We start from the raw sequence: 25,144 nt of genomic DNA on the forward strand, positions 1-25,144 counted from the left end.
TTCACCTAACTCATTTTAATAAGTAATATGTCTGAATCAGAGGTATGAAAAGCATTTATGGCTACTTAAAAATAATGTTTACTATTACAACACACTATATCATCATATTGGTGTAAAACGACTCACAAGAGCAACAGGATATCAGAACTATTACTCTCATCGTTAAGAACTTCCATTGTGGTTTATTAGTATTCAATCTTTCGAATTTATTTACAATGTTCCTATTAACTTTATGTTAAGGTTAATTGTTTCTATCAAATAACTTATCAGTTCGTTTACACTTACTGGCTGTTCTTTGTGTTTCAGCTCTTCAACCCATGATTTGATCTCACGTCGTGGCGTTTTCAGCCGTCGCCATTATGGATCAGTAGAACTGGTAAGTAATAACTCAACAAATTAATACTGAAACCATATATTTCATTGTGTTTTTGTTCTACGCTTAATTTTAAAGCTAGGTGTGACTTCACTAGAACAGAAAACCGTTCAACAAAATTCAAGTGAGAAGTATGTGTTACTGTACACTCATCGTGCATCTAATACGTAATATCTATAGTTGATGTAGTATCTGATAAAAATCAGTTGCTTTTAACCATAATTTTATTTTCCTTCTGTGGAATGAGGTTATTATCATCTTAAGGAAATTTTATACAACATGAGATACGAGCGCAAGGAAAATGTGTCTTGGCTGTGTCTCTTCGGGCATGGATGCTCTTACACTGAGGTGACGAAAGTCACGGAATATCTCCTAATATCGTCTCGGATCCCCGTTTTCCCTGCGTAGTGCATCATCTCGACGTGGCCTGGACTCAAAAAGTCCTTGGAAGTCCTCTGCAGAAATAATGAGCAATGCTGCCTCTATAACCGGCCATAATTGCTAAAGTGTTACCGGTACAGGATTTTGTGCTCGAACAGCTCTGTCGATTATGTCCCATAAATTTTCAATGTGATTGAATTCGGACGATCTGGGTTGCCAAATAATTCGCTAGAACTGTTCAGAATGTTCTTCAAATCAAACACAAACAGTTGTGGCCCAGTTACGTGACACATTGTCATCCATAGAATTTCCATCGTTATTTGGGAACATGAAGTCCGTGAATGACTGCAGATGGTCTCCAGAGAGCCAAACATAACCATTTCCAATCAATGTGCCATGTAAACACAGCCCACACAGTTATGGAGTCACCACCATCTGGCACAGTGCCTTGTTGACAAGGATTTTGTGCTCTAACAGCTTTGTCAATTACGTCTTATAAATGGTTGATGGAATTCAATTCGGGCGATCTGGGATGCCAAATCATTCGCTCGAATTGTCCAGAACGCTCTTCAAACCAATTGCAAATTGTTATGGCCCAGTTACATGACGCATTGCCATCCATAAAAATTCCATCGTTATTTGGGAACATGAAGTCCGTGAATGACTGCACATGGTCTCCAGATAGCCTAACATAACCATTTCCAAGCCGGCCGTGGTGATCGAGTGGTTCTAGGCGCTACAGTCTGGAACCGCGCGACCGCTCCGGTCGCAGGTTCGAATCCTGCCTCGGGCATGGATGTGTCTGATGTTCTTAGGTTAGTTAGGTTTAAGTAGTTCTAAGTTCTAGGGGACTGATGACCTCAGAAGTTAAGTCCCATAGTGCTCACAGCCATTTGAACCATTTGAACCATTTCCAGTCAATGTGCCATGTAAACACAGCCCACACAGTTATGGAGTCACCACCGTCTCGCACAGCGCCTTGTTGACAATTTGGGTCCAAGGCTTGGTGGGGTCTGCGTCTCATTCGAACCTTATTGTCAGTCTTATCAACTGAAGGCAGGACTCATCTGACCAGGTCACAATTTTCCAGTCGTCAGGGTTCAACCGATCTGGTCACCAGCCCAGGAGAGGCGCTGCCGGTGGTGTCTTGGTGTTCGCAAAGGCGTGAATCATTTGCTGCCATAGCCCATTAACACCAAATTTCACCTCACTGTCCGGTCGGCCACAGCAAGGAATGTCCCATGCATCTAGTTCCAACTGCCATTCTGTGTTCAGAGACTTAATTCCCGTCGTGTGGCCATGATCATGTCGGATATCTTCTCACATAATCACCAATGCACTGCTTTTTAGTACCTCATGTACGCGATACTGTTGCCATTTGTGTGCATATCATTGCCCCATGATTTTTGTCACCTCAGTGCATTTTTCTACATAACCCACGTCAGGATTAATACACGCTGTTCAAAGATACTCCAGTGGGCAGTTCCAGCCCTGTTGTTGATGTTCTGGACAGTCTACAGAGTACTCATCCACGGCTCGCATAGCATCTTCAACGGATTCACAGCGTTTTCCGCCTATAAATTTCTTTAGATGTCGTGAAAGATAGAAGCAGTATGGCGAAGAATCTGGTGAATAGGACGAATGATCAAAATATGCGTACCTCAAATTCTTCTTATCACCCATTCCCAGTACACCTTTGAAGGCTGGTATACACTCGTAAAAAAAAGGTGATTTTTTTTTCTTTTGAAATACGGACATCTTATCACGTATCTTCACAGCTAATTTCTCCACAAACAACACGCGAGATTTCACATTCTCTCACTCGCTGCACGCAAACTGTTAGTCCTATAGAAAAAATGAGCAGGACCTTTTTGCAGGAACTTTATTGTATTTAAAATTTGTTCTGGGATATGTTTTCGCTAGAGGCCATGATGTTAGAGTTATTCGAGAAACAAACGAGTTTGAAGTGACCTTCAAATGGACCACCACCCTACGCTCATCCCTTAGCAATCAGGATTTCTAGTATGTTGTTCACGGCACTCTGTCATACCACTGTACAAAATGGACTCACATTCGAGAGGAAGACGGTTCAAACCCTCGTCCAGCCATCCTGATTTAGATTTTCCCTCATTTGCTAAAGCGCTTCAGGCAAATGGCGGGTTGGTTCTTTGAAAGGGCATGGTCGACTTCCTTCCCTATCGTTCCATAATCCGATGGGACCGATGACCTTGCTGTTTGGTTCCTTCCCCCTAATCAAGCAACCAACCAACCACTGTACAAAAATTTTCGATTACTCTAACTATTCCATATATTCGATTTCTTTCCTTCTCTATTGATTGGGGCAACGGTCTTGCCGCAGTGGATACACCGGTTCCCGTCAGATCACCGAAGTTAAGCACTGTCGGGCGTGGCCAGCGCTTGGATGGGTGACCATCCAGCCGCCATGCGCTGTTGCCATTTTTCGGGGTGCACTCAGCCTCGTGATGCCAATTGAGGAGTTACTCGACCCAATAGTAGCGGCTCCGGTCAAAGAAAACCATCATAACGACCGGGAGAGCGGTGTGCTGACCACACGCCCCTCCTATCCGCATCCTCACTTGAGGATGGTCCGCAGCTCGTGGTCGCGCGGTAGCGTTCTTGCTTCCCGCGCCCGGGTTCCCGGGTTTGATTCCCGGCGGGGTCAGGGATTTTCTCGGCCTCATGATGACTGGGTGTTGTGTGATGTCCCTATGTTAGTTAGGTTTAAGTAGTTCTAGGTTCTAGGGGACTGATGACCGTAGATGTTAAGTCCCATAGTGCTCAGAGCCATTTGAACCAACTTGAGGATGACACGGCGATCGGATGATCCCGGTCGGCCACTTGTGGCCTGAAGACGGAGTGCTTCTATTGATTGAACTGATACACCACCAGCATAGTCGGCTACTTCATTAACTTTTTTAATTTAAACGTGCTAGTGAGGGTAATGAAGGACCTTTGTAAACGTTACCCTAAAACTAATTACGTTGACAGTACGAGTCAATCGTAACCCTTACAAGTGCAGTAGATCCGTAATCAGAAGGCCTGACGAATACATCGATGTAATTGTTCATTTTATGCTGTTGCAATTCACAAAACTGCTCGATAAAATTTGCACAAACGACAGTTTTACAATTTGTAAGTGCTCGACGAACCCAGTGGCGTAATAAGACCAGTCAAGGAAGACTAAGGAAAAGGTCAACTAAGAGAAATAATTCGTGCAGTGGCAAATATTTGTACAGTGGTAGGAGGGAGTGTCAAAACAACATACATGAAATCCTGAGCGATGGGAACTGATTGTGAGAATAGGGGTGCGTTTCAAGGTCACTTTTGTAAGTTTTTCTTCAATAACTCGAAAACTACAGCGTCTAGCGAAACCGTATGCACGAAAATTAACTGTATCAGATTTTCTACAGAAAGGTCCTGTTCATTTTTTCTGTTGGGATAACAGTTTGCGCGTAGCGAGCGAGAGAGTTTGAAAATCTTGCTCGTGGTTTATGAAGGCCAACATTGCGGACTGCATAAAACTACAGCGTTAGGGGCTGTTGAATTACGCTGTACATTCGCTTGCCACGACAGTTTGTTAATTATGGTGATAACAAAGAATGACAGTTTATATTTGTCACATCATTATCGCAGGGTAGGTGTCGCAGTCATGAAACTTCAGTTACCTCATCACCTCACTGAAGATTTCCGCAAGTTTCTCTGTCAGATTTGATGGTCACGCAATTTTCTCTTCCTCAACTAAATAGTCACACGACTGCTTTCATCTTGAGTTTTTCCCAGTAAACCCTAAGATTGTGAAATTAAATTTTCACGTACCTACGAAGGTCTTTTCGAATGCATGGCCGGCCGGAGTGGCCGTGCGGTTCTAGGCGCTACAGTCTAGAGCCGAGCGACCGCTACGGTCGCAGGCTCGAATCCTGCCTCGAGTATGGAAGTGTGTGATGTCCTTAGGTTAGTTAGGTTTAATTAGTTCTAAGTTATAGGCGACTGATGACCTCAAAAGTTAAGTCGCACAGTCCTCAGAGCCATATGAACCATTTTTTCGAATGCATGGTAAGCAGATTCGCTGCTGTATTGCGTTCCAAAGACGGAACAACATGCTATTTATCAGGTGGTTGCCCACAGATATATTTTATTCAGCGTACAAAAGCCGGCCGCGGTAGTCTAGTGGTTCTAGGCGCGCAGTCCGGAACCGCGGGGCTGCTGCGGTCGCAGGTTCGAATCCTGCCTCGGGCATGGATGTGTGTGATGTCCTTAGGTTAGTTAGGTTTAATTACTTCTAAGTTCTAGGGGACTGATGACCACAGCAGTTAAGTCCCATAGTGCTCCGAGCCATCAGCGTACAAAAATGTAAGGCAACGTAGATGTCGTTCAGTAATCGAAGTCTAAATAAAGAAGGAGAATACCAGAGGTGTAATCAAAAATGGTTCAAATGACTCTGAGAACTAGGGGACTTAACATATGAGGTCATCAGTCCCCTAAAGCTTAGAACTACTTAAACCTAACAACCTAAGGACATCACACATCCATGTTCGAGGCAGGAGTCGAACATGTGACCATAGCAGTCGCGCGGTTCCAGACTGTAGCGCCTAGAACCGCTCGGCCATCCCGGCCGGCTTTCTGGTTGGCCCCCTCCCCCAAATCAACCAACCGACCTTCCTTACAGTTTGTGACAGGCGCTGTAGCCGTAAAGATTTACTTTATTTAATTTACTTCCAGTCAGTAACATCTTCTGGACGCTGTTTTTCGACTTGCGTTACGACAGAGTTGGTTATACTATCGCCAACATACGTCAGGTGGTATTACCTACGTTACAACACGTTTGCGGTGTCGACGTCCCGATAAGAGACAGGTCTGACATACGACTCATAGCCCCATGTAACAAGCTGGTCACGGTACGAGGTACGTTAAACGCGTCCTTTACACGGTTTTTCAAGAACATTCATCCGATTTCTCAAGAATGCATCTTCTACAGGTCTGAAGATAAAATCCTGGAGAAAATTTTAATGAAATTAAGTTGTCCATGTGGTTGTCGATAGGGGCCTTCCTGACATAGCCGACTCGCTTGCTCATATATTACCTGATCTCCATAGAGAAGACATGACAACATCACACCAACAAAATGCATTTTGGGTTGTCCGTTTCAACAGGTGGAATTCAGTTACAACAGCGTGGGGTGATATTCCTGAGAGAATATCCTGCAGTTCAAAGGATTCGACGATGGCACCATCGGTTTCTGGAGAACGAGTTTGCTGACAGGGTGGGTAGCAATCTGCAGTTGTTTGCTGAAAATGCCGTGATGTACGGCAAGGTGTCGAAGTTGAGTGACTGTAGGCAGGTACAAGACGACTTAGACAAAATTTCTGGGTAGTGTGATGAATGGCAACTAGCGCTAAATGTGGAAAAATGTAAGTTAATGCGGATGAGTGGAAAGATCAAACCTGTAATGTTCGGATACAGTATTACTACTACCCTGCATTCCACAGTCAAGTCGTTTAAATATCTTGGCATAACGTTGCAAACATAACGTTGCAAACATAACGTTGCAAACATAACGTTGCAAAGAGATATGAGGTGGAACGAGCATGTGAGAACTGTGGTAGCGAGGACGAATGGTCGACTTCGGTTTATGGGGAGAATATTAGGAAAGAGTGGTTCACCTGTAATGGAGACCGCATATAAACGCTGGTGCGACCCATTTTTGAGTACTGGTCGAGTGCTTGGGATCCTTACCAGGTCGAATTGAAAGAAGACATCGATGTGATTCAGAGGCGGGCTGCTAGGATTTGTTATCGTTAGGTTCGAACAACGCGTAAGTGTTACAGAGAACTCAAATGGGAATCCCTGGAGGGAAGGCGATAAATACTATTGAGAAAATTTAGAGAACCGGCATTTGAAGATGATTGCCGAACGATTCTAATGCCGCCAACGCACATTGCGCGTAACGACCATGAAGATAAGATACGAGAAATTAGGGCTCATACTGAAGCAGACAGACAGTCGTTTTTCGCTCGCCCTATTTGCGAGTGGAACAGGAGAGGAAATGACAAGTAGTGAGCGGTGCAGGGTACCCTCCGCTACGCACCGTACGGTGGCTTACGGGGTGTCTATGTAGATGTAGATGCATATGTAGACTGGCTGTTTATGTGAGGTGAAACCCACCTGTCGACCGCGTGTGTTCGTTCACGATATAAAGCGCATTCAACAGAGTTCTGCACATGGTCCACAGAAATCTATTCGTCGTGTCAGCCTAGAGTTAGCTATTCCTCGTGTTACTGTCTGTTGTGTTCTGCGGCGGCATCTGTGTTTCCAGCCATGCGGGATTCAATTGCTATAATCCCTTTATGATGGCGATAAATAACAACGATTATAGTTTTGTGAATTGAGTCTAGGAGTGGAGATGGACGACAAAACATTTTTTCACCTTTAGTGTCTACTGGTGATACTCCGTCCCATAAGTAGACCACATGTGAACCAAGGGTATGTGAAGTTCAGAACTCAAAAATCAACATCAGTATTTGAAATTTTTCGATTGTCTTTAATTCAGTGATATACGACAGATTTTGCCGACGTTCCGTATGCCTATGTGGCGGAATGCTCGTCTACAATGTGGGCGGCCCGGGTTCGAGTCGTACCTGATGCAAGATTTTAAACAATGGTGCATGTTCTATGAGGATTTCCAAGAAACTTAAAATATGTAACGATGAAAAATCAATTGCAATATTTTTCTTTGATTTAAACGATCTTTTTTAACAATCTTTCATAAATTATGGGTACTTATACCTTATATTTTCTTTGCGGTATGTAATTAGAAACAGGAAGACGTGAATTTTTCATAAAAATTACAGACATTTATTAACTAGCCAAAGAAACTTGTACACCTGCCTGATATCGTGTAGAGCCCTTGTGAGTACACAGAAGTGCAATAACACGACGTGGCATGGACTCGGCTAATGACTGAAGTATTGCAGGAGGAAACTGACACCATGAATCCTGCAGGGCTGTCCATAAATCCGTAAAGGTACGAGGGGGTGGAGAGCTCTTCTGAACAACACGTTGCAAGTCATCCCAGATATGCTCAATAATGTTCATGTCTGGGGAGTTTGGCAGCCAGCGGAAGTGTTTGAACTCAGAAGAGTATTCCTGGAGCCACTCTGTAGCAATTCTGGACGTGTGGGGTGTCGTATTGCCCTGCTGGAATTGCCCAAGTCCGTCCGAATCCACAGTGGACATGGAAAGATGCAGGTGATCAGACAGGATGCTTACGTACGTCTCACATGTCAGAGTCGTATCTAGGCGTTATCACGGATCCCATGTCACTCGAATTGCACACAACCCCACCATTACAGAGCCTCCATCAGCTTGAACAATTCTCTACAGACATGCAGGTCTATGGATTCATGAGGTCGTCTCCGTACCCGTACACGTCAATTCGCTCGATACAATTTGAAACGAGACTCGTCCGACCAGGCAACATGTTTCCAGTCATCAACAGTCTGTGGTGGTCAATACACCCTAATCAGGCAGTTTCTGTTGTGAGGGAGGGCCGGGCCATATAAGCAACATAACAACAACACTTTTATTAAACTTTTCTTTAGGAAATAAAATTTTATCTTTAAAATTTTTGTAGCCGGCCGTTGTGGCCGAGCGGTTCTAGGCGCTTCAGTCTGGAACCGCGCGACCGCTACGGTCGCACGTTCGAATCCTGCCTCGGGCATGGATGTGTGTGATGTCCTTAGGTTAGTTAGGTTTAAGTAGTTTTAAGTTCTAGGGGACTGATGACCATAGATGTTAAGTCCCATAGTGCTCAGAGCCATTTGAACCATTTTTTTTAAATTTTTGTGATAAGGTAAGTTAGCAAGGAATGCTTACAAGCACGGGCAAGCGCCCTATTCAAAAAACAACATTAACCTTTAAACAGTCATTAAGTGATTCGCAAGTTAGTTAAATTCTGTACACACTAAAACTCGCAAAAGGAGACTACAATAATGAGATAAAGTTTTACCAATCATGGATATCAAAATTTTTTAAAAATAAAATCAAATAGATACACCCCTTCATGACAGATTTTCAAAACAGGTGACGTCACATAGGCACGGGCTAATTCAAGTAGCAGAAGGGGGGCCCCACTGGACCCAGACCATTGGCGGCTAGACCCAGAACCCACAGTAAGCGGGCGAGCTGGAAAGGGTGCCGCACACAGTACACTATAACACACTGAAAAAAAGGTCTTACAGCAATTTCAGAGAAGGGGGTGGGGGGGGGGGCGGTGGGAACGGCAAATATTAATTCCTCAAACGTAAAATAACTACGATGTACAAAATAATAGCCTATTTCACGAACACTGAAATAAAACAGTCAAGGGTGAATCAATAACTAATGCCCTTGACGTAACCTTAAAGGACGAGGGTGAATACCATAATACCAAGTCAGCTTAGAAATTTAAACTACACAAGTAGGTTAACATATGCTCACTGAAACTGGGGAGCTCATTTAAATTACCCCTTATCAGGCTACTGATACACTTAAACAGTCAAGTAAGACTACCATTTGTCGTAGTAAGTGGCCGAGCGGTTCTAGGCGCTACAGTCTGGAACCGCGCGACCGCTACGGTCGCAGGTTTGAATCCTGCCTTGGGCATGGATGTGTATGATGTCCTTAGGTTAGTTAGGTTTAAGTAGTTCTAAGTTCTAGGGGACTGATGACCGCAACAGTTAAGTCCCATAGTGCTCAGAGCCATTTGAACCATTTTTGAAGACTACCTTTTCACTGTTTACGAGTGAACAAGTAATGCAATTAGATAACACAGAACGTTAGATTCAATGCTAAGCCTGTGCTTTGAACCAACTATAACAACTTCCACACAGCTCAGTGTACCAGGAAAAATATTACAGTTTCACCATACTGGCTTATGCCGTCCGTCACATCGAACAGCAATAGTACCAATTAATACACCTCGCGTAATCGGACTGTATCACATCACAAAATCCAAACACAATAACACGTGTTTTCTTAAACAGAACTAAATAGAGGGGACCTTTTGGTTGGCAAGACAATAGTTTCCAGTCATGGTGCCGATACTTGGGAAGCAAGGATCAGTATAATATGCGCACCAAAAACATGACAAGCAATTCTCACCAAATCTTTTATGAAATCCTTTACAGATCCACATCAGGGCCGCACGACTCGATTCGGGTAATGTGGCCGAGTCCAGTTCCCACACTACAAGCCAGGCTCGGTATTGCAAACGTGCCAAACACACCACAACCTCTGCGTCGTGCCCCGGCCTGCTCAACCACGCTCTCCCTGATTTCGCAGCGCCGCGCGGCTCTCCGGCTGTCCCTCTCTAGCGCCACACGCCCGTCGCGGCCAAAAGCCACGTCAAACGGCCGAGCCCAAAGATCACACCATGCCGACCCGATCGATCAATCGATACGAGCCGGCACGGCTCAAAGTCCAATGTCGGTGCTGACGGGCCCAGGCGAGGCGTAAAGCTTTGTGTCGTGCAGTCATCAAGGGTACGTGAATGGGCCTTCGGTTCCGAAAGCCCATATCGATGATGTTTCGGTGAATGGTTCGCACGCTGACATTTGTTGATGCCCCAGCTTTGAAATCTGCAGCAATTTGCGAATGGGTTGCACTTCTGTCACACTGAGCGATTCTCTTCAGTCTTCGTTGGTCCCATTCTTGCAGGATCTTTTTTCGGCCATAGCGATGTCGGAGATTTGATGTGTTAACGGATTCCTGATATGCACAGTACACTCGTGAAATGATCATACGGGAAAATCCCCATCGCTACCTCGGAGATGCTGTTTCCCATCCCTCGTGCGCCGACTATAACACCACGTTCAAACTCAATTAAATCTTGATAACCTGCCATTGTAGCAGCAGTAACCGATCTAACAACTGCGCGAGATACTTCTCTTATATAGGCGTTGCCAACCACAGTGCCGTATTCTGCCTGTTTACATATCTCTGTATTTGAATACGCATGCCTATACCAGTTTCTTTGGTGCTTCAGTGTATTCAATGACTCTTATATTTAAATGACGTAGGTATTAGACCCGAACGGAAAACACGAAAAGCTGCAGACAACCTTGCATGTAGGCAAACCACAACTATGAGTAATCAACTTGGATGTTAATAAACCGCTTAAGCTGCATTTAGTCCATTTTTTTAGATAACTATCGGTTCGTGGCACTAAAAGCCACGTCTTCGGGCGCACTTGTAACTAAAACATTAGAGCTAAAAAGCACGGAACTTTGTACCTAACATACGTTGACCGTCAGAACAAAACACGGTTAAAGGCAATATGTCATGGAATCAAAAATCCGGATTCGAATCCAGTATGATGGATGGGTCTTCTTCTCCGGTCTATACGCAATCGCCAACAGGGGATGCGGCCTTGTGGTGTGTACACACCACAACATTTTTTAAAAATATTGTAGAATTTGTTCTATTAATTTTCATATTTTGGGCAATTTTGGAATCGAAGTAGGAAATCAGTGAAGAAACAGCCGATATATCTATGAAAAGTGTTAACGAATACTTTGGACGAACATTAATGTTATGGCGACTTAATAGCGGAACACCTGAAGAGACTAACATCTGAAAACATAGCACAGGTGGGGCTCCTCAACGAGCTACTGTACCATTACTAGAGACAGAAATGAAGGGCACTGATGATGCAAAAAATCCAAAATTGGAAAACACAGCCTCCATTCTAGTGGATTCTGGTGTCTTACAACATTACCGAATCTGTCGTGTACGAGGCTGTTAGTCTGTATATAACCCCTCTTCTCTCTTGAATGAAGCTGTGTAAACAACTTTTTATAAAATCAAAAAGATGTATTGATACTTAATTAACCTTTTCAGAACGACTGAGAGCCTCCCTTAAGTAGGTATGGTACTGTATTTCTCAGTTTCAGGAATAATCATTTAAATGTGTTGTTTTGCAGTGCGAAATAAATTGCTCAAGCTGGTATATAAGAAGCTTTTATGAAACACTGATACGTCTGTGCTTCATTTCAATTACAGCAAGTGTTTGATAAGAATCGTGAGCTGCGTAAGTTATTAGAAGTGCGGCACATCTTGAGAATCGTGGCAGTGGTACTGCTTTCAGTGCTTATCCCGCACCTGTTTTGTTCTATCACTACACAAAAAAGCTCAGCTTTCAGACGCAAATTTTTATTTCTTCGAATGTGCGTTTCGAGATTTCACAATATTATACTCTGAAAATTGAGACTTTGTAAAACTCAGAAACTAGTCATTTGAAGAAATAAAAATTTGAATTTGGAGGCTAATTTTTTTTTTCTTTGTATTATGCGGAACATCTATTCCTTGCCGCATCCGTATCCGCGTCGATGCGCTTCCCAAGTACCCGGTGGCCGACAGTGTTGGATTAAAGGAACAGACAAAACAAAAACTAAAAACCAATATTTTCTTGTCAGACAGCTCCAGTGGAGAATGACTGGAAATAGTGCGTCATTTACAGAAGAAAACTCCATTTCGCAGCGTCTATTGGCGACTTTAGTTCAAATGGCTCTGAGCACTATGGGACTCAACTGCTGTGGTCATAAGTCCCCTAGAACTTAGAACTACTTAAACCTAACTAACCTAAGGACATCACACACATACATGCCCGAGGCAGGATTCGAACCTGCGACCGTAGCGGTCGCGCGGTTCCAGACTGTAGCGCCTTTAACCGCGCGGCGACTTTAGTATGAGCTTAAAATGATGTACTGCCGCCAATGACATAGAGACTAAGTTTCCCAAATAACGTTTTGGACATTTTATTTGAAAAAAAAACAGTGAGTGTTCAGTGTAAAAAATCGTTAATAAAGGGGAAATGTTACTACCCAATCCCACAATACATGATTATCTCTTTTTTGTCGTTAGTCTATAATTTTTTACGTCTGTAGCGACGTTCAAGTTGAACGTCGGGGTTTATCACGTGTAGTGTAGGAACATGGTCGAAAATGAGTTGGAAACACATATGTCGGTTGCAATGGAGTTTTGGAACGTGCAACACCGAGTTACCTGTTTTCGCAGTTATTACGAAACAAATTCTGTCACGGAAGAGCATCGTGTCTATGAAAAACAGTTCAGTATTGATCGACACGGTCATGTACCGTCTCGCAATACCAAGAATTTGAAGAAACTGGTAACGCTTTAGACGTGAAGCGTAGAGTTTCATGAACAGTGCGGACGCCAAAGAATCTGCAGGCAGTGAGGGAAGCTTTTGAACACAGTCCCCACCGTTCGGCACGGCAGCAGTCTCGCATTTTGGGAATCAGTAGAATAAGTTTAACTCTAATGCTAAAATTGATAAAACTTCACCTTTACAAACTGAAGTTGCGCGACAAATTAATGAAACAGACAAGCAAGTAAGACTTGTTTCTGCACCACAGCGAGTAGTTTGTTACGGATATACCCACACGTTCTGTGTAATTTGCTAATAACCGACGAAGTACATGTTCATGTTTCTGGCTGGGTAAACAAACAGAACACGCGATACTGGTCACCAGTGAATCCTAAGGAACTGCACGGAAAGTAGAACGGAAGCGGTACGTTTCCGGACGTGGGGTCCTACTCAAAATATAATGTCCGCACTCCCCTCTACAAGTTTATAAGTTTGTAACGGGAATTTCAGAACAGCATGTATAGATTTAGTAACAAAGGATGAATCATCTTCTCAGCTTTCAGTTTTCTCATCAACGAGCAGTTTCCCTGTGCTTTTTCTGCAGGTATGGCAATAATATTTTTAGCTGAGATACTTTTCTCGTTGGAGCATGTGATGCCTGCATCAGACAGAGCTTTTGCGGTTCAGTTTATGGCATCTGAAGTTGATTTCCAACAACGGTGTAACAGTGCACTTCCTGGCATCCAAAAAATTTCTAACAACTAAACACAATAATTTTTTACTGGAAATGTCGGTGCCATCGTCTACAGATAATGAAAACTTGAGAGTTTGCAGGATATCGTTCAGTTTATAGGACTCTACTTTAGCCACAACATGTTTTAAATATTGTGCTTTAATCTGTGAATTTTCATGTTTTGGGAAATTTTAGAATCAATGAAAATGTCTTTTATGAGCTCACCTATATGATCTATTGTTAACAAGGATACTGAGTGGTCAGCAAAAGCTGCCGCCGATCTTATTTCAGCAGCTTTGGTGTCCTCTTCAAACTTAAGGCTTGCAGTCTTGTAGTAGTTTGATGCACCCATGATGAAAGCCCTGATTGTTTATTAAATTGTGGTAATGGACTTTTGTGTGAATCGCGATTTGCGTTTTTCAAAAGTTCCGCTTCTCCCAGCACACAAACTAACATCACACGCCCTGCAACGAGCACAAAACTATCCTTGGGATATGCAGTTAAACTGTTCTTCCTCTTGCCACACTTCCCTAAGTTTCTGCTTTCGACTTTGACTGTCACTGCTTTGTAACTCTCTTTTCTTTTTCAGGGCTGAAGCCATAAGAAAAAAGATAACACTAACAGTACAGTTACACACTCCAAGAAACCAAGAAAAGAACTTTGGAAGCTTAGATTAAGGTTAAAGAAGCTGAACTGTTCTACGCGATCTGTTTATCCTTTATTTTCAATATGTGAACACACAACGAAGACAGAAACATAATCGGCGCCGCAGAAGTCAAAACTGTAACTGTGAGAGTAACAATGGTGCAGTGATTACAGTAGACGCGTTAAAAGTTGCCTGATAGGCCCCTGGTTTCGGTCGTCGCATGTCGTCCCCAATCGGAGCACTTACGGTTGACTGTCTTCAAATGGTTCAAATGACCTTGAGCACCGTGGGACTTAACATATGAGGTCATCAGTCCCTTATAACTTAGAGCTACTTAAACCTAACTAACCTCAGGACATCACACACATCCATGCCCGAGGCAGAATTGGAACCTGCGACCGTAGCGGTCGCGCGGTTGCAGACTGAAGCGCCTAGAACCGCTCGGACACACCGGCCGGCTGACTCTCTTCTATTAGCGATTGTTGCTAGCGTCAGTGTTACCTCAACACTGGGCATTTCTCTCCTAATCATTGCGTTGTATTGCAACATCTTCAGTTTAATTTACGTTCTTTGCTGCAAATAAGTGCAGCATTTGAAAATGATTGTCTTGTAGTACGCATTGCCAAATCTATGGTCTACCCTTGCGAAATTTGTACCTCAGTGGGCAGCAGGTCATCGGCACGAGGAGCGCTAAGCAGCAAACACGTCAGTATTTCCTGTCACGTACCCTCTCCAGACAGTGACTAAAGAACTTTCCTTCTGCATCTCGTTTCGTCCGTGAGACTGGATCTTACATGCAGTGGTGAGAGACGTATACAGCGTGTAAAATTTATACAGTTTGGCAACTTTTTCTTTTTTAATTTCTTATTTTGTAATTTTTCTGTCTTGGACAGGAAGTCCCTACGTTTTACAGAGGTATCGGACTAAGTCCCTACATTTTGTAAAAAAGAGCCAAAAGTCGCTACGCGAGGGGATATGACTCTACAGTTGGCAACTATGACTGACATCGCGATGACACACGTCATGAAATGGCGTCCCTCCCACATTAACAACACCCTCCCCTCCTCGTCTCTTCCATACCTCCTTCCGCCAACCCCGACAAGCTATAGTGGGGGCGCACTACTCACATCTGAAATGTGTCAGTTGGCTCCGCGCCACCCTGTATGTAAAGACTGCATGGGTTTCAGGACATGTACAAAGACAGCAATATTCATCATTAATCGGCTCATAATATAGGTCAGTGTTGAAAAGTCGGCCATTTCATAGTTATACCTCCACCAACATAAGGTTGTACATCGTAGCTCTTTTTTAAATGGGCTATTCTACCAACGAATAAAATAATGCGTTCACCGAGCGCCGTCTAATAGCTAGTAAAGTACATGGACGACACATGGCGACAACGTTATTAGCTTAAAATGCTGTATTATCGCTTCTAGTACCACCTGACTGTCGCTCGTGATTGTTACTGAACGAGCAGTGCTTGCTTTACTTTGTTTTTATTGGTTCAAATGGCTCTGAGCACTATGGGACTTAACATCTCAGGTCATCAGTCCCCTAGAACTTAGAACTACTTAAACCTAACTAACCTAAGGACATCACGCACATCCTTGCCGGAGGCAGGATTCGAACCTGCGACCGTTGCGGTCGCGCGGTTCCAGACTCCGGCCGGCTTGTTTTTATTAATCCAGTACTTGAAACCAATGACAATTTTACCAATTGAAACTTCTTATTTGCAAACTGCAACTTTTTGCACCACTGATACGACGGGTTGAATTATTGCCTGTTTTCATTCCCTGTTTATTGGTTATCAGTTCTTTTCTTAAACAAGCGATTACAACTGGAACCAACAAGAAACCTAAAATGTGGTTAATAAGATTAATTATTATGATGATGATGATGATGATGATGATGATGATGATGATGAGGTCCCATACTCCGAGGAGCGTAGGGAACGATGCGGGAGACCCGCACCGCCGACTATGCAAGGTCCTAGCGGAGGTGGTTTGCCATTGCCTTCCTCCGACCGTAATGGTGATGAATGATGGTGATGAAGACGACACAACAACACCCAGTCATCTAGAGGCAGGGAAAATCCCTGACCCCGCCGGGAATCAAACCCGGGACCCCGTGCGCAGGAAGCGAGAACGCTACCGCAAGATCACGAGCTGCGGACAACAAGATTAAAAAAAAAGAAAAACAGTTGAACCTTCCCATCACTACTCCCCAGTTCTCTTCGCGTCAAAAATTCAAATGTCTCTGAGCACTATGGGACTTAACTGCTGTGGTCATCAGTCTCTCTTCGCGTCAATGGCAGCTAACATGCATCACTGCCGAAGTGACGCATTACTATAACTGTGCCGTCCCTGGGACTCCTTTTGCTATTCCTGAAGATCACCGTCATCGTCTCCTCCTGTTACCCGTCAACTGCACCCAGTACTGGGGCAGAGAGTAGTTACATAATAACGCCCACGGTTTCATATGTAGCGATACCATAGCTTGCCGCAGTGCACCTCCACTTCGTCTCGAGACCTTTGAGTTTGAAACACTGACAATGATTTCTTTTACAAACTTTTGACAGCTTCGGGTGTGGTGTGCAATAGTGCAAGCTTTATTTAAACGATATAAACATTATGGAATCCAAACACAAGTCTGGGGCAACGAAGAGAAAGGAAAAAGAGAAAGAGGAGAAAGGGAAAAAGGTCAGACATGTTTATTCATCCTCGGATTTGTTTCAGCTTCAATGTGGAATGATAAACAAAATGAATAGTCATCTGACGCTCAGGCCGCAGCAGTGGAAAATGGTAAAGACAAAGCTCTTACGTGACTGCGAAATAATTGCTATTTATTATTTGTCAGTTCGTATAAATTTATCTCCTCGAGTGCCCCGTTGTGTATAACTTCCATTTATGGCCAGAAAGGTAAAGAGTATGATACTTTTGCTGTGTCCAATGGCAATGCAGGAAAGAGAATCATTCAGCTGAGAAAGAGAAGTCATTCATCTAATGTTCAGCACATTTCTCATTAAATTCGAAGGAAGCTTAAAGCTGAACAACTGAAAAACGGTATAGATAAATCACTTTTTACTGTCTGGGAGCTGCGATTTGACCCCTGTCTCTGATCAAGTATATATCGCTAGATATTGGAAGCCGTTGTCGTTGAAACAACTGCCAACGTATGCAGAATATCAATGGGCGGCGCTGTGTTTCCACGAGTGCATTGGTTCAATTTCCAGTGATTGGCGGTGAGTGACCGTGAGTGAAGAGCTAAAATGCGCTTTCATGAAACATTGTTACTTCCATGCGTTATTTTTACCGTAGCAGATTATCGGTGTGACACGCGAGGTTGCCGTAAATGCACAGCACCGTCTCGCCGCAGCTTTCCCCATCGTTCACATGTTAAAGTTGGTTGTAGTGGTGAAAATGAAATGAAATTTAAGCCACAGCTCAAGGCAAGCAACAAGCGGCTCACTATGTAGTGGCTACTGCAGTCCGACACAGTGTTAGATTGTACCGAGTGGCAGCTGTGGTGAAACCGCTACAGTTATTGTATCTAAACTGAAAATAAAAGTTTTCAAAAAATACTGCAACCAAGGGCGGACAAAAATACCAGATACAACATTTTGTATCAGATCTCACTCTCTGAGGTAAAAACTATCCATGTACAGGAATGAGTAGGTTTTAGCAGTCAAACGATCTTCCACACTTCAAGTCCTCTATGATCTCGTCAGCCGATGCTGAACGCAGCTTTTCGATGAATATCGTCTCCTTGGCTAATAACCGACGGTCTTCCACATTCGACAACGTGAGAATGACATTGTAATTTAACTCGGACTAAGGTGAATTAAATAGGTTACTTATAGTATTGAAACCTCTTGTTGTTTCCATTTTAAGTTTATGCTTACGGTATTAATTCATGATGAAATTCTCAAACGTTTCAATATACACTACTGGCCATTAAAATTGCTACACTACGAAGATGACGTGCTACAGAAGCGAAATTTAACCGACAGGAAGAAGATGCTGTGATATGCAAATGATTAGCTTTTCAGAGCATTCACACAAGGTTGGCGCCGGTGGCGACAGCTACAACGTGCTGACATGAGGAAAGTTTCCAACCGATTTCTCATACGCAAACAGCAGTTGACCGGTGTTGCCTGGTGAAACATTGTTGTGATGCGTCATGTAAGGAGCAGAAATGCGTACCGTCACGATTCCGACTTCGATAAAGGTCGGATTGTAGCCCATCGCGATTGTCGTTCATCGTATCGCGACACTGCTGCTCGCGTTGGTCGAGATCCAATGACTGTTAGCAGAGTATGGAATCGATGGGTTCAGGAGGGTAATACGGAACGCTGTGCTGGATCCCAACGGCCCCGTATCACTAGCAGTCGGCATGACAGGCATCTTATCCGCATGGCTGTAACGGATTGTGCAGCCACGTCTTGATCCCTGAGTCAACAGATGGGGTCGTTTGCAAGACAACAACCATCTGCACGAACAGTTCGACGACGTTTGCAGCAGCATGGTCTACCAGCTCGGAGACCATGGCTGCGGTTACCCTTGGCGCTGCATCACAGACAGGAGCGCCTGCGATGGTGCACTCAACGACGAACCTGGGTGCACGAATGGCAAAACGTCATTTTTCGGACGAATCCAGGTTCTGTTTACAGCATCATGATGTTCGCATCCGTGTTTGGCGACATCGCGGTGAACGCACATTGGAAGCGTGTATTCGTCATCGCCATACTGGCGTATCACCCGGCGTGATGGTATGGGGTGCCATGGGTTACACGTCTCGGTCACCTCTTGTTCGCATTGATGGCACTTTGAACAGTGGACGTTACATTTCAGATGTTTTACGAGCCGTGGCTCTGCCCTTCATTCGATCCCTGCGAAACCCTACATTTCAGCAGGATAATGCACGGCCGCATGTTGCAGGTCCTGTACGGGCCTTTATTGATACAGAAAATGTTCGACTGCTGCCCTGGCCAGCACATTCTCCAGATCTCTCACCAATTGAAAGGTGTGGTCAATGGTGGCCGAGCAACTGGCTCGTCACAATACGCCAGTCACTACTCTTGATGAACTGTGGTACCGTGTTGAAGCTGCATGGGCAGCTGTACCTGTACACGCCATCCAAGCTCTGTTTGGCTCAATGCCCAGGCGTATCAAGGCCGTTATTACCGCCAGAGGTGGTTGTTCTGGGTACTGATTTCTCGGGATCTATGCACCCAAATTGCGTGAAAATGTAATCACATGTCAGTTCTAGTATAGTATATTTTTCCAATGAATACCCGTTTATCATCTACATTCCTTCTTGGCGAAGCAATTTTGTTGGCCAGTAGTGTAAGATAATTTTCTTCATTTTATAACGTATTTTCTTAACATTTCAGTTTCTAGCGTTTTAAGTGTATTTTTAAACTCTTTTAGACTCTTTTAGAACATCAACATTGGGGCTCTAGTTATAAGTGTTCCCAACGGTTTTAATGTCGGAACTTTACGCGCTTTAAACTCTACAACTAAGGGAATATAGATGGACAGTAAAATGTGGGTCCCCTAACCATCAAAAACATTTTCCCACCAGATGTCAATCCCCGTGCATTTCCTACATCTCTACTTCTGTTTAAACTTCCGAACAATGAATGTGTGTCCCACGAATGGTTCCTTTCGAACTCAACAAGCATTATTTTGTTTTCCTAGCCATCTTCTTTCTAGGTAGCCTGAGAAAGTTCGTTCATATTTCTCTTCAAAATCAGGAAGTTCATATTAAGTAAAGTGGAGAAAATTATATGACAGGACCCCAGAACATCAATGTAGCACTCTTCATAAATAATGTTACTTCAAGCGGCGAAGCTTTGAGATTCAGTTAAAACTCTCTGGTACTGTATTCCAAAGAATCGAGAAACAGATTTAAAATGAAGCCTATATTTGGAAACAGGTACTAAAACGATCACTTAATATGGCATTACTTCTAAGTCAAAGAATCTTGACTTTCAAAGATTCGTCTCAGATAATTGGAGAGCCAAGTAATGGAAATTTCCTCATAATATTAGAGCCCTTAATCACTACGATCCAGTACTTACAAAACACACTAGCAAGGTCACAGACGGACAGGAAGCTGGAAAGCGTTTACAAGTGCATTATCTGTATAGTGATATCCTGAATGAATTTACTTCTAGTCATGCCCATCCTGTCTGGAGTGCCATCTCGGAACAGTAAGAAAATTCGAATTATTATTCAGTTATTGTTGACACAAATCCTGATTAAAATCGTGTTGAAAAGATCACATTCATTCTGCATTATACACACCTGGAAATTGAAATAAGAACACCGTGAATTCATTGTCCCAGGAAGGGGAAACTTTATTGACACACTCCTGGGGTCAGATACATCACATGATCACACTGACAGAACCACAGGCACATAGACACAGGCAACAGAGCATGTACAATGTCGGCACTAGTACAGTGTATATCCACCTTTCGCAGCAATGCAGGCTGCTATTCTCCCATGGAGACGATCGTAGAGATGCTGGATGTAGTCCTGTGGAACGGCTTGCCATGCCATTTCCACCTGGCGCCTCAGTTGGACCAGCGTTCGTGCTGGACGTGCAGACCGCGTGAGACGACGCTTCATCCAGTCCCAAACATGCTCAATGGGGGACAGATCCAGAGATCTTGCTGGCCAGGGTAGTTGACTTACACCTTCTAGAGCACGTTGGGTGGCACGGGATACATGCGGACGTGCATTGTCCTGTTGGAACAGCAAGTTCCCTTGCCGGTCTAGGAATGGTAGAACGATGGGTTCGATGACGGTTTGGATGTACCGTGCACTATTCAGTGTCCCTTCGACGATCACCAGTGGTGTACGGCCAGTGTAGGAGGTCGCTCCCCACACCATGATGCCGGGTGTTGGCCCTGTGTGCCTTGGTCGTATGCAGTCCTGATTGTGGCGCTCACCTGCACGGCGCCAAACACGCATACGACCATCATTGGCACCAAGGCAGAAGCGACTCTCATCACTGAAGACCACACGTCTCCATTCGTCCCTCCATTCACTCCTGTCGCGACACCACTGGAGGCGGGCTGCACGATGTTGGGGCGTGAGCGGAAGACGGCCTGACGGTGTGCGGGACCGTATCCCAGCTTCATGGAGATGGTTGCGAATGGTCCTCGCCGATACCCCAGGAGCAACAGTGTCCCTAATTTTCTGGGAAGTGGCGGTGCGGTCCCCTACGGCACTGCGTAGGATCCTACGGTCTTGGCGTGCATCCGTGCGTCGCTGCGGTCCGGTCCCAGGTCGACGGGCACGTGCACCTTCCGCCGACCACTGGCGACAACATCGATGTACTGTGGAGACCTCACGCCCCACGTGTTGAGCAATTCGGCGGTACGTCCACCTGGCCTCCCGCATGCCCACTATACGCCCTCGCTCAAAGTCCGTCAATTGCACATACGGTTCACGTCCAAGCTGTCGCGGCATGCTACCAGTGTTAAAGACTGCAATGGAGCTCCGTATGCCACGGCAAACTGGCTGACACTGACGGCGGCGGTGCACAAATGCTTCGCAGCTAGCGCCATTCGACGGCCAACACCGCGGTTCCTGGTGTGTCCGCTGTGCCGTGCGTGTGATCATTGCTTGTACAGCCCTCTCGCAGTGTCCGGAGCAAGTATGGTGGGTCTGACACACCGGTGTCAATGTGTTCTTTTTTCCATTTCCAGGAGTGTATTTACTTTAATAAGGTAATCGATAAATATGGGCCGGCCGCGGTGGTGTAGCGGTTCTGGCGCTGCAGTCCGGAACCGCGGGACTGCTACGGTCGCAGGTTCGAATCCTGCCTCGGGCATGGGTGTGTGTGATGTCCTTAGGTTAGTTAGGTTTAAGTAGTTCTAAGTTCTAGGGGACTTATGACCTAAGATATTGAGTCCCATAGTGCTCAGAGCCATTTGAACCATTTTTGATAAATATGAAATAAATCAACGGTTTTTGGAATTCTTAGATTGTAATCAGAAAACAGGAGTTACTACTGCACATTTAATGAGATAAAAACTTGTGAAACACTCGATTCCTATCAATAAGTGCCGCGTACGAGGTAACGACAGCGAAAGTAATGTGAGTGGGGCCTAAAAAGGAGCTCAGACACATTTTCTTCAGTGAAGTCCACTTGCAAAGTTTTCTCTGTGTGCTTGTCGTAGCCCTAAATTATGTGAAGTATCTGGCACCTGAGAGTCATGAAGCTGATGTTTTTTCCGAGTGATTCAACAACTGCTCAATTGCAGTCCACAACGATGGCAAATTCTGAGACAGTGTTTGTAAATTGTTTATATTCCATATCTGACACCCACTGAAGTGCTTGGATTCATGCTGTACGATCACCTGCAGCTCACTTGGATAAGACTGGTTTTGAAACTCTCAGTAAGCTAAATCTGTCATCTGAAAAACGTGGATACGGCGTTTTAGATTATGTGAGATCTTTCAAGTGTTTAATCATGCCATCAATTTGGCTGAAGTTGTTGGTACCGAGTGACTACAGAAGCAAATTGCTACAAATTCGAAAGACTATGATTTATTGTCGTGATAAGAAATATTGCGACCTTTTTAAATGACTTAAAATATCTTCGCGAAAATCGGGATACCATTCTCTCTCAGTCCAAAGTCGTTGCCAGTGCAATTAATATCGATCCTGAATTTCCGGATGCGCACATTAAGAAAAGGAAATACTTCTGTGGTGAAACCAGGAACGAACTGACAGATGTGAACTCGGAAGAAGTTCTCAAGATAAATATTTTTCAAGTACGAAGCAGTGAAGATTTTAGATGACGCATTTGGGCTTGTATGGAAATACACTCCTGGAAATTGAAATAAGAACACCGTGAATTCATTGTCCCAGGAAGGAGAAACTTTATTGACACATTCCTGGGGTCAGATACATCACATGATCACAATGACAGAACCACAGGCACATAGACACAGGCAACAGAGCATACACAATGTCGGCACTAGTACAGTGTATATCCACCTTTCGCAGCAATGCAGGCTGCTATTCTCCCATGGAGACGATCGTAGAGATGCTGGATGTAGTCCTGTGGAACGGCTTGCCATGCCATTTCCACCTGGCGCCTCAGTTGGACCAGCGTTCGTGCTGGATGTGCAGACCGCGTGAGACGACGCTTCATCCAGTCCCAAACATGCTCAATGGGGGACAGATCCGGAGATCTTGCTGGCCAGGGTAGTTGACTTACACCTTCTAGAGCACGTTGGGTGGCACGGGATACATGCGGACGTGCATTGTCCTGTTGGAACAGCAAGTTCCCTTGCCGGTCTAGGAATGGTAGAACGATGGGTTCGATGACGGTTTGGATGTACCGTGCACTATTCAGTGTCCCCTCGACGATCACCAGTGGTGTACGGCCAGTGTAGGAGATCGCTCCCCACACCATGATGCCGGGTGTTGGCCCTGTGTGCCTCAGTCCAATGCAGTCCTGATTGTGGCGCTCACCTGCACGGCGCCAAACACGCATACGACCATCATTGGCACCAAGGCAGAAAAGACTCTCATCGCTAAAGACGACACGTCTCCATTCGTCCCTCCATTCACGCCTGTCGCGACACCACTGGAGGCGGGCTGCACGATGTTGGGGCGTGAGCGGAAGACGGCCTAACGGTGTGCGGGACCGTAGCCCAGCTTCATGGAGACGGTTGCGCATGGTCCTCGCCGATACCCCAGGAGCAACAGTGTCCCTAATTTGCTGGGAAGTGGCGGTGCGGTCCCCTACGGCACTGCGTAGGATCCTACGGTCTTGGCGTGCATCCGTGCGTCGCTGCGGTCCGGTCCCAGGTCGACGGGCACGTGCACCTTCCGCCGACCACTGGCGACAACATCGATGTACTGTGGAGACCTCACGCCCCACGTGTTGAGCAATTCGGTGGTACGTCCACCCGGCCTCCCGCATGCCCACTATACGCCCTCGCTCAAAGTCCGTCAATTGCACATACGGTTCACGTCCACGCTGTCGCGGCATGCTACCAGTGTTAAAGACTGCGATGGAGCTCCGTATGCCACGGCAAACTGGCTGACACTGACGGCGGCGGTGCACAAATGCTGCGCAGCTAGCGCCATTCGACGGCCAACACCGCGGTTCCTGGTGTGTCCGCTGTGCCGTGCGTGTGATCATTGCTTGTACAGCCCTCTCGCAGTGCCCGGAGCAAGTATGGTGGGTCTGACACAACGGTGTCAATGTGTTCTTTTTTCCATTTCCAGGAGTGTAGTTGATAGTGACTGACGATCAGGTCGCTCAGGCATTCAAGTTATTTATCAACGAGTACCATAATGATGCCACAACAGATTTAGAAAAAGAAATTACATACCTGAAAACAATTCATACTTCAAACTTCGGAGACAGTATTTTGGAACCATCAGACCTCTCGAATAAGATGCGATTTCAAGCTTGTTGCCTAGTGTATGTGTAGTTCTGTGCTTCTTTTGAACACTTACAGTGACTTGGGTATCTTAGCAGCTGTATCTAATTTGGCAAGACACCTAGACTCTGTGTGGGCACATCAGGGAACGTGAGGGGTAACACTCCATATTGCAGCGTTACCGACACCAGAAATTCGTCAATGTACAAAGCAACATAATAGTTAGCCGCAGTTTTAAAGTAAAGTGAAAGTAAATTGGACTAATATACAAAATAAAAGTAAATGGAGTGCCCATATATTGTACAAAATTTCATTATTAACTAGCATTTGAAGTCATATCATTTTTCTCTCTTGCTGTGTCGAGCATCATCCAGTTTCCTACCTGTGGTTGTCTTGGGTTCCTGATAACTATATTCATCACTGCTTTCCA

At 44.8% G+C, this 25,144-nt stretch overlaps 1 protein-coding gene and 1 pseudogene across 1 annotated transcript in view; both read left to right on the forward strand.

The window, feature by feature from the left end:
• Positions 1-25,144, forward strand: part of LOC126183925 (GTPase-activating Rap/Ran-GAP domain-like protein 3) — a 662,070-nt gene that overhangs the window by 336,904 nt on the left and 300,022 nt on the right. The window contains exon 2 of the mRNA XM_049926272.1: positions 307-376. Coding sequence (XP_049782229.1) covers positions 307-376 — 70 coding nt within the window. The remainder of the gene's footprint in view (positions 1-306; positions 377-25,144) is intronic.
• LOC126185818 (5S ribosomal RNA) lies at positions 3,095-3,211 on the forward strand (annotated as a pseudogene).

Source organism: Schistocerca cancellata, chromosome 4, assembly GCF_023864275.1.
Source record: "Schistocerca cancellata isolate TAMUIC-IGC-003103 chromosome 4, iqSchCanc2.1, whole genome shotgun sequence".
Classification (NCBI taxonomy): domain Eukaryota; kingdom Metazoa; phylum Arthropoda; class Insecta; order Orthoptera; family Acrididae; genus Schistocerca; species Schistocerca cancellata.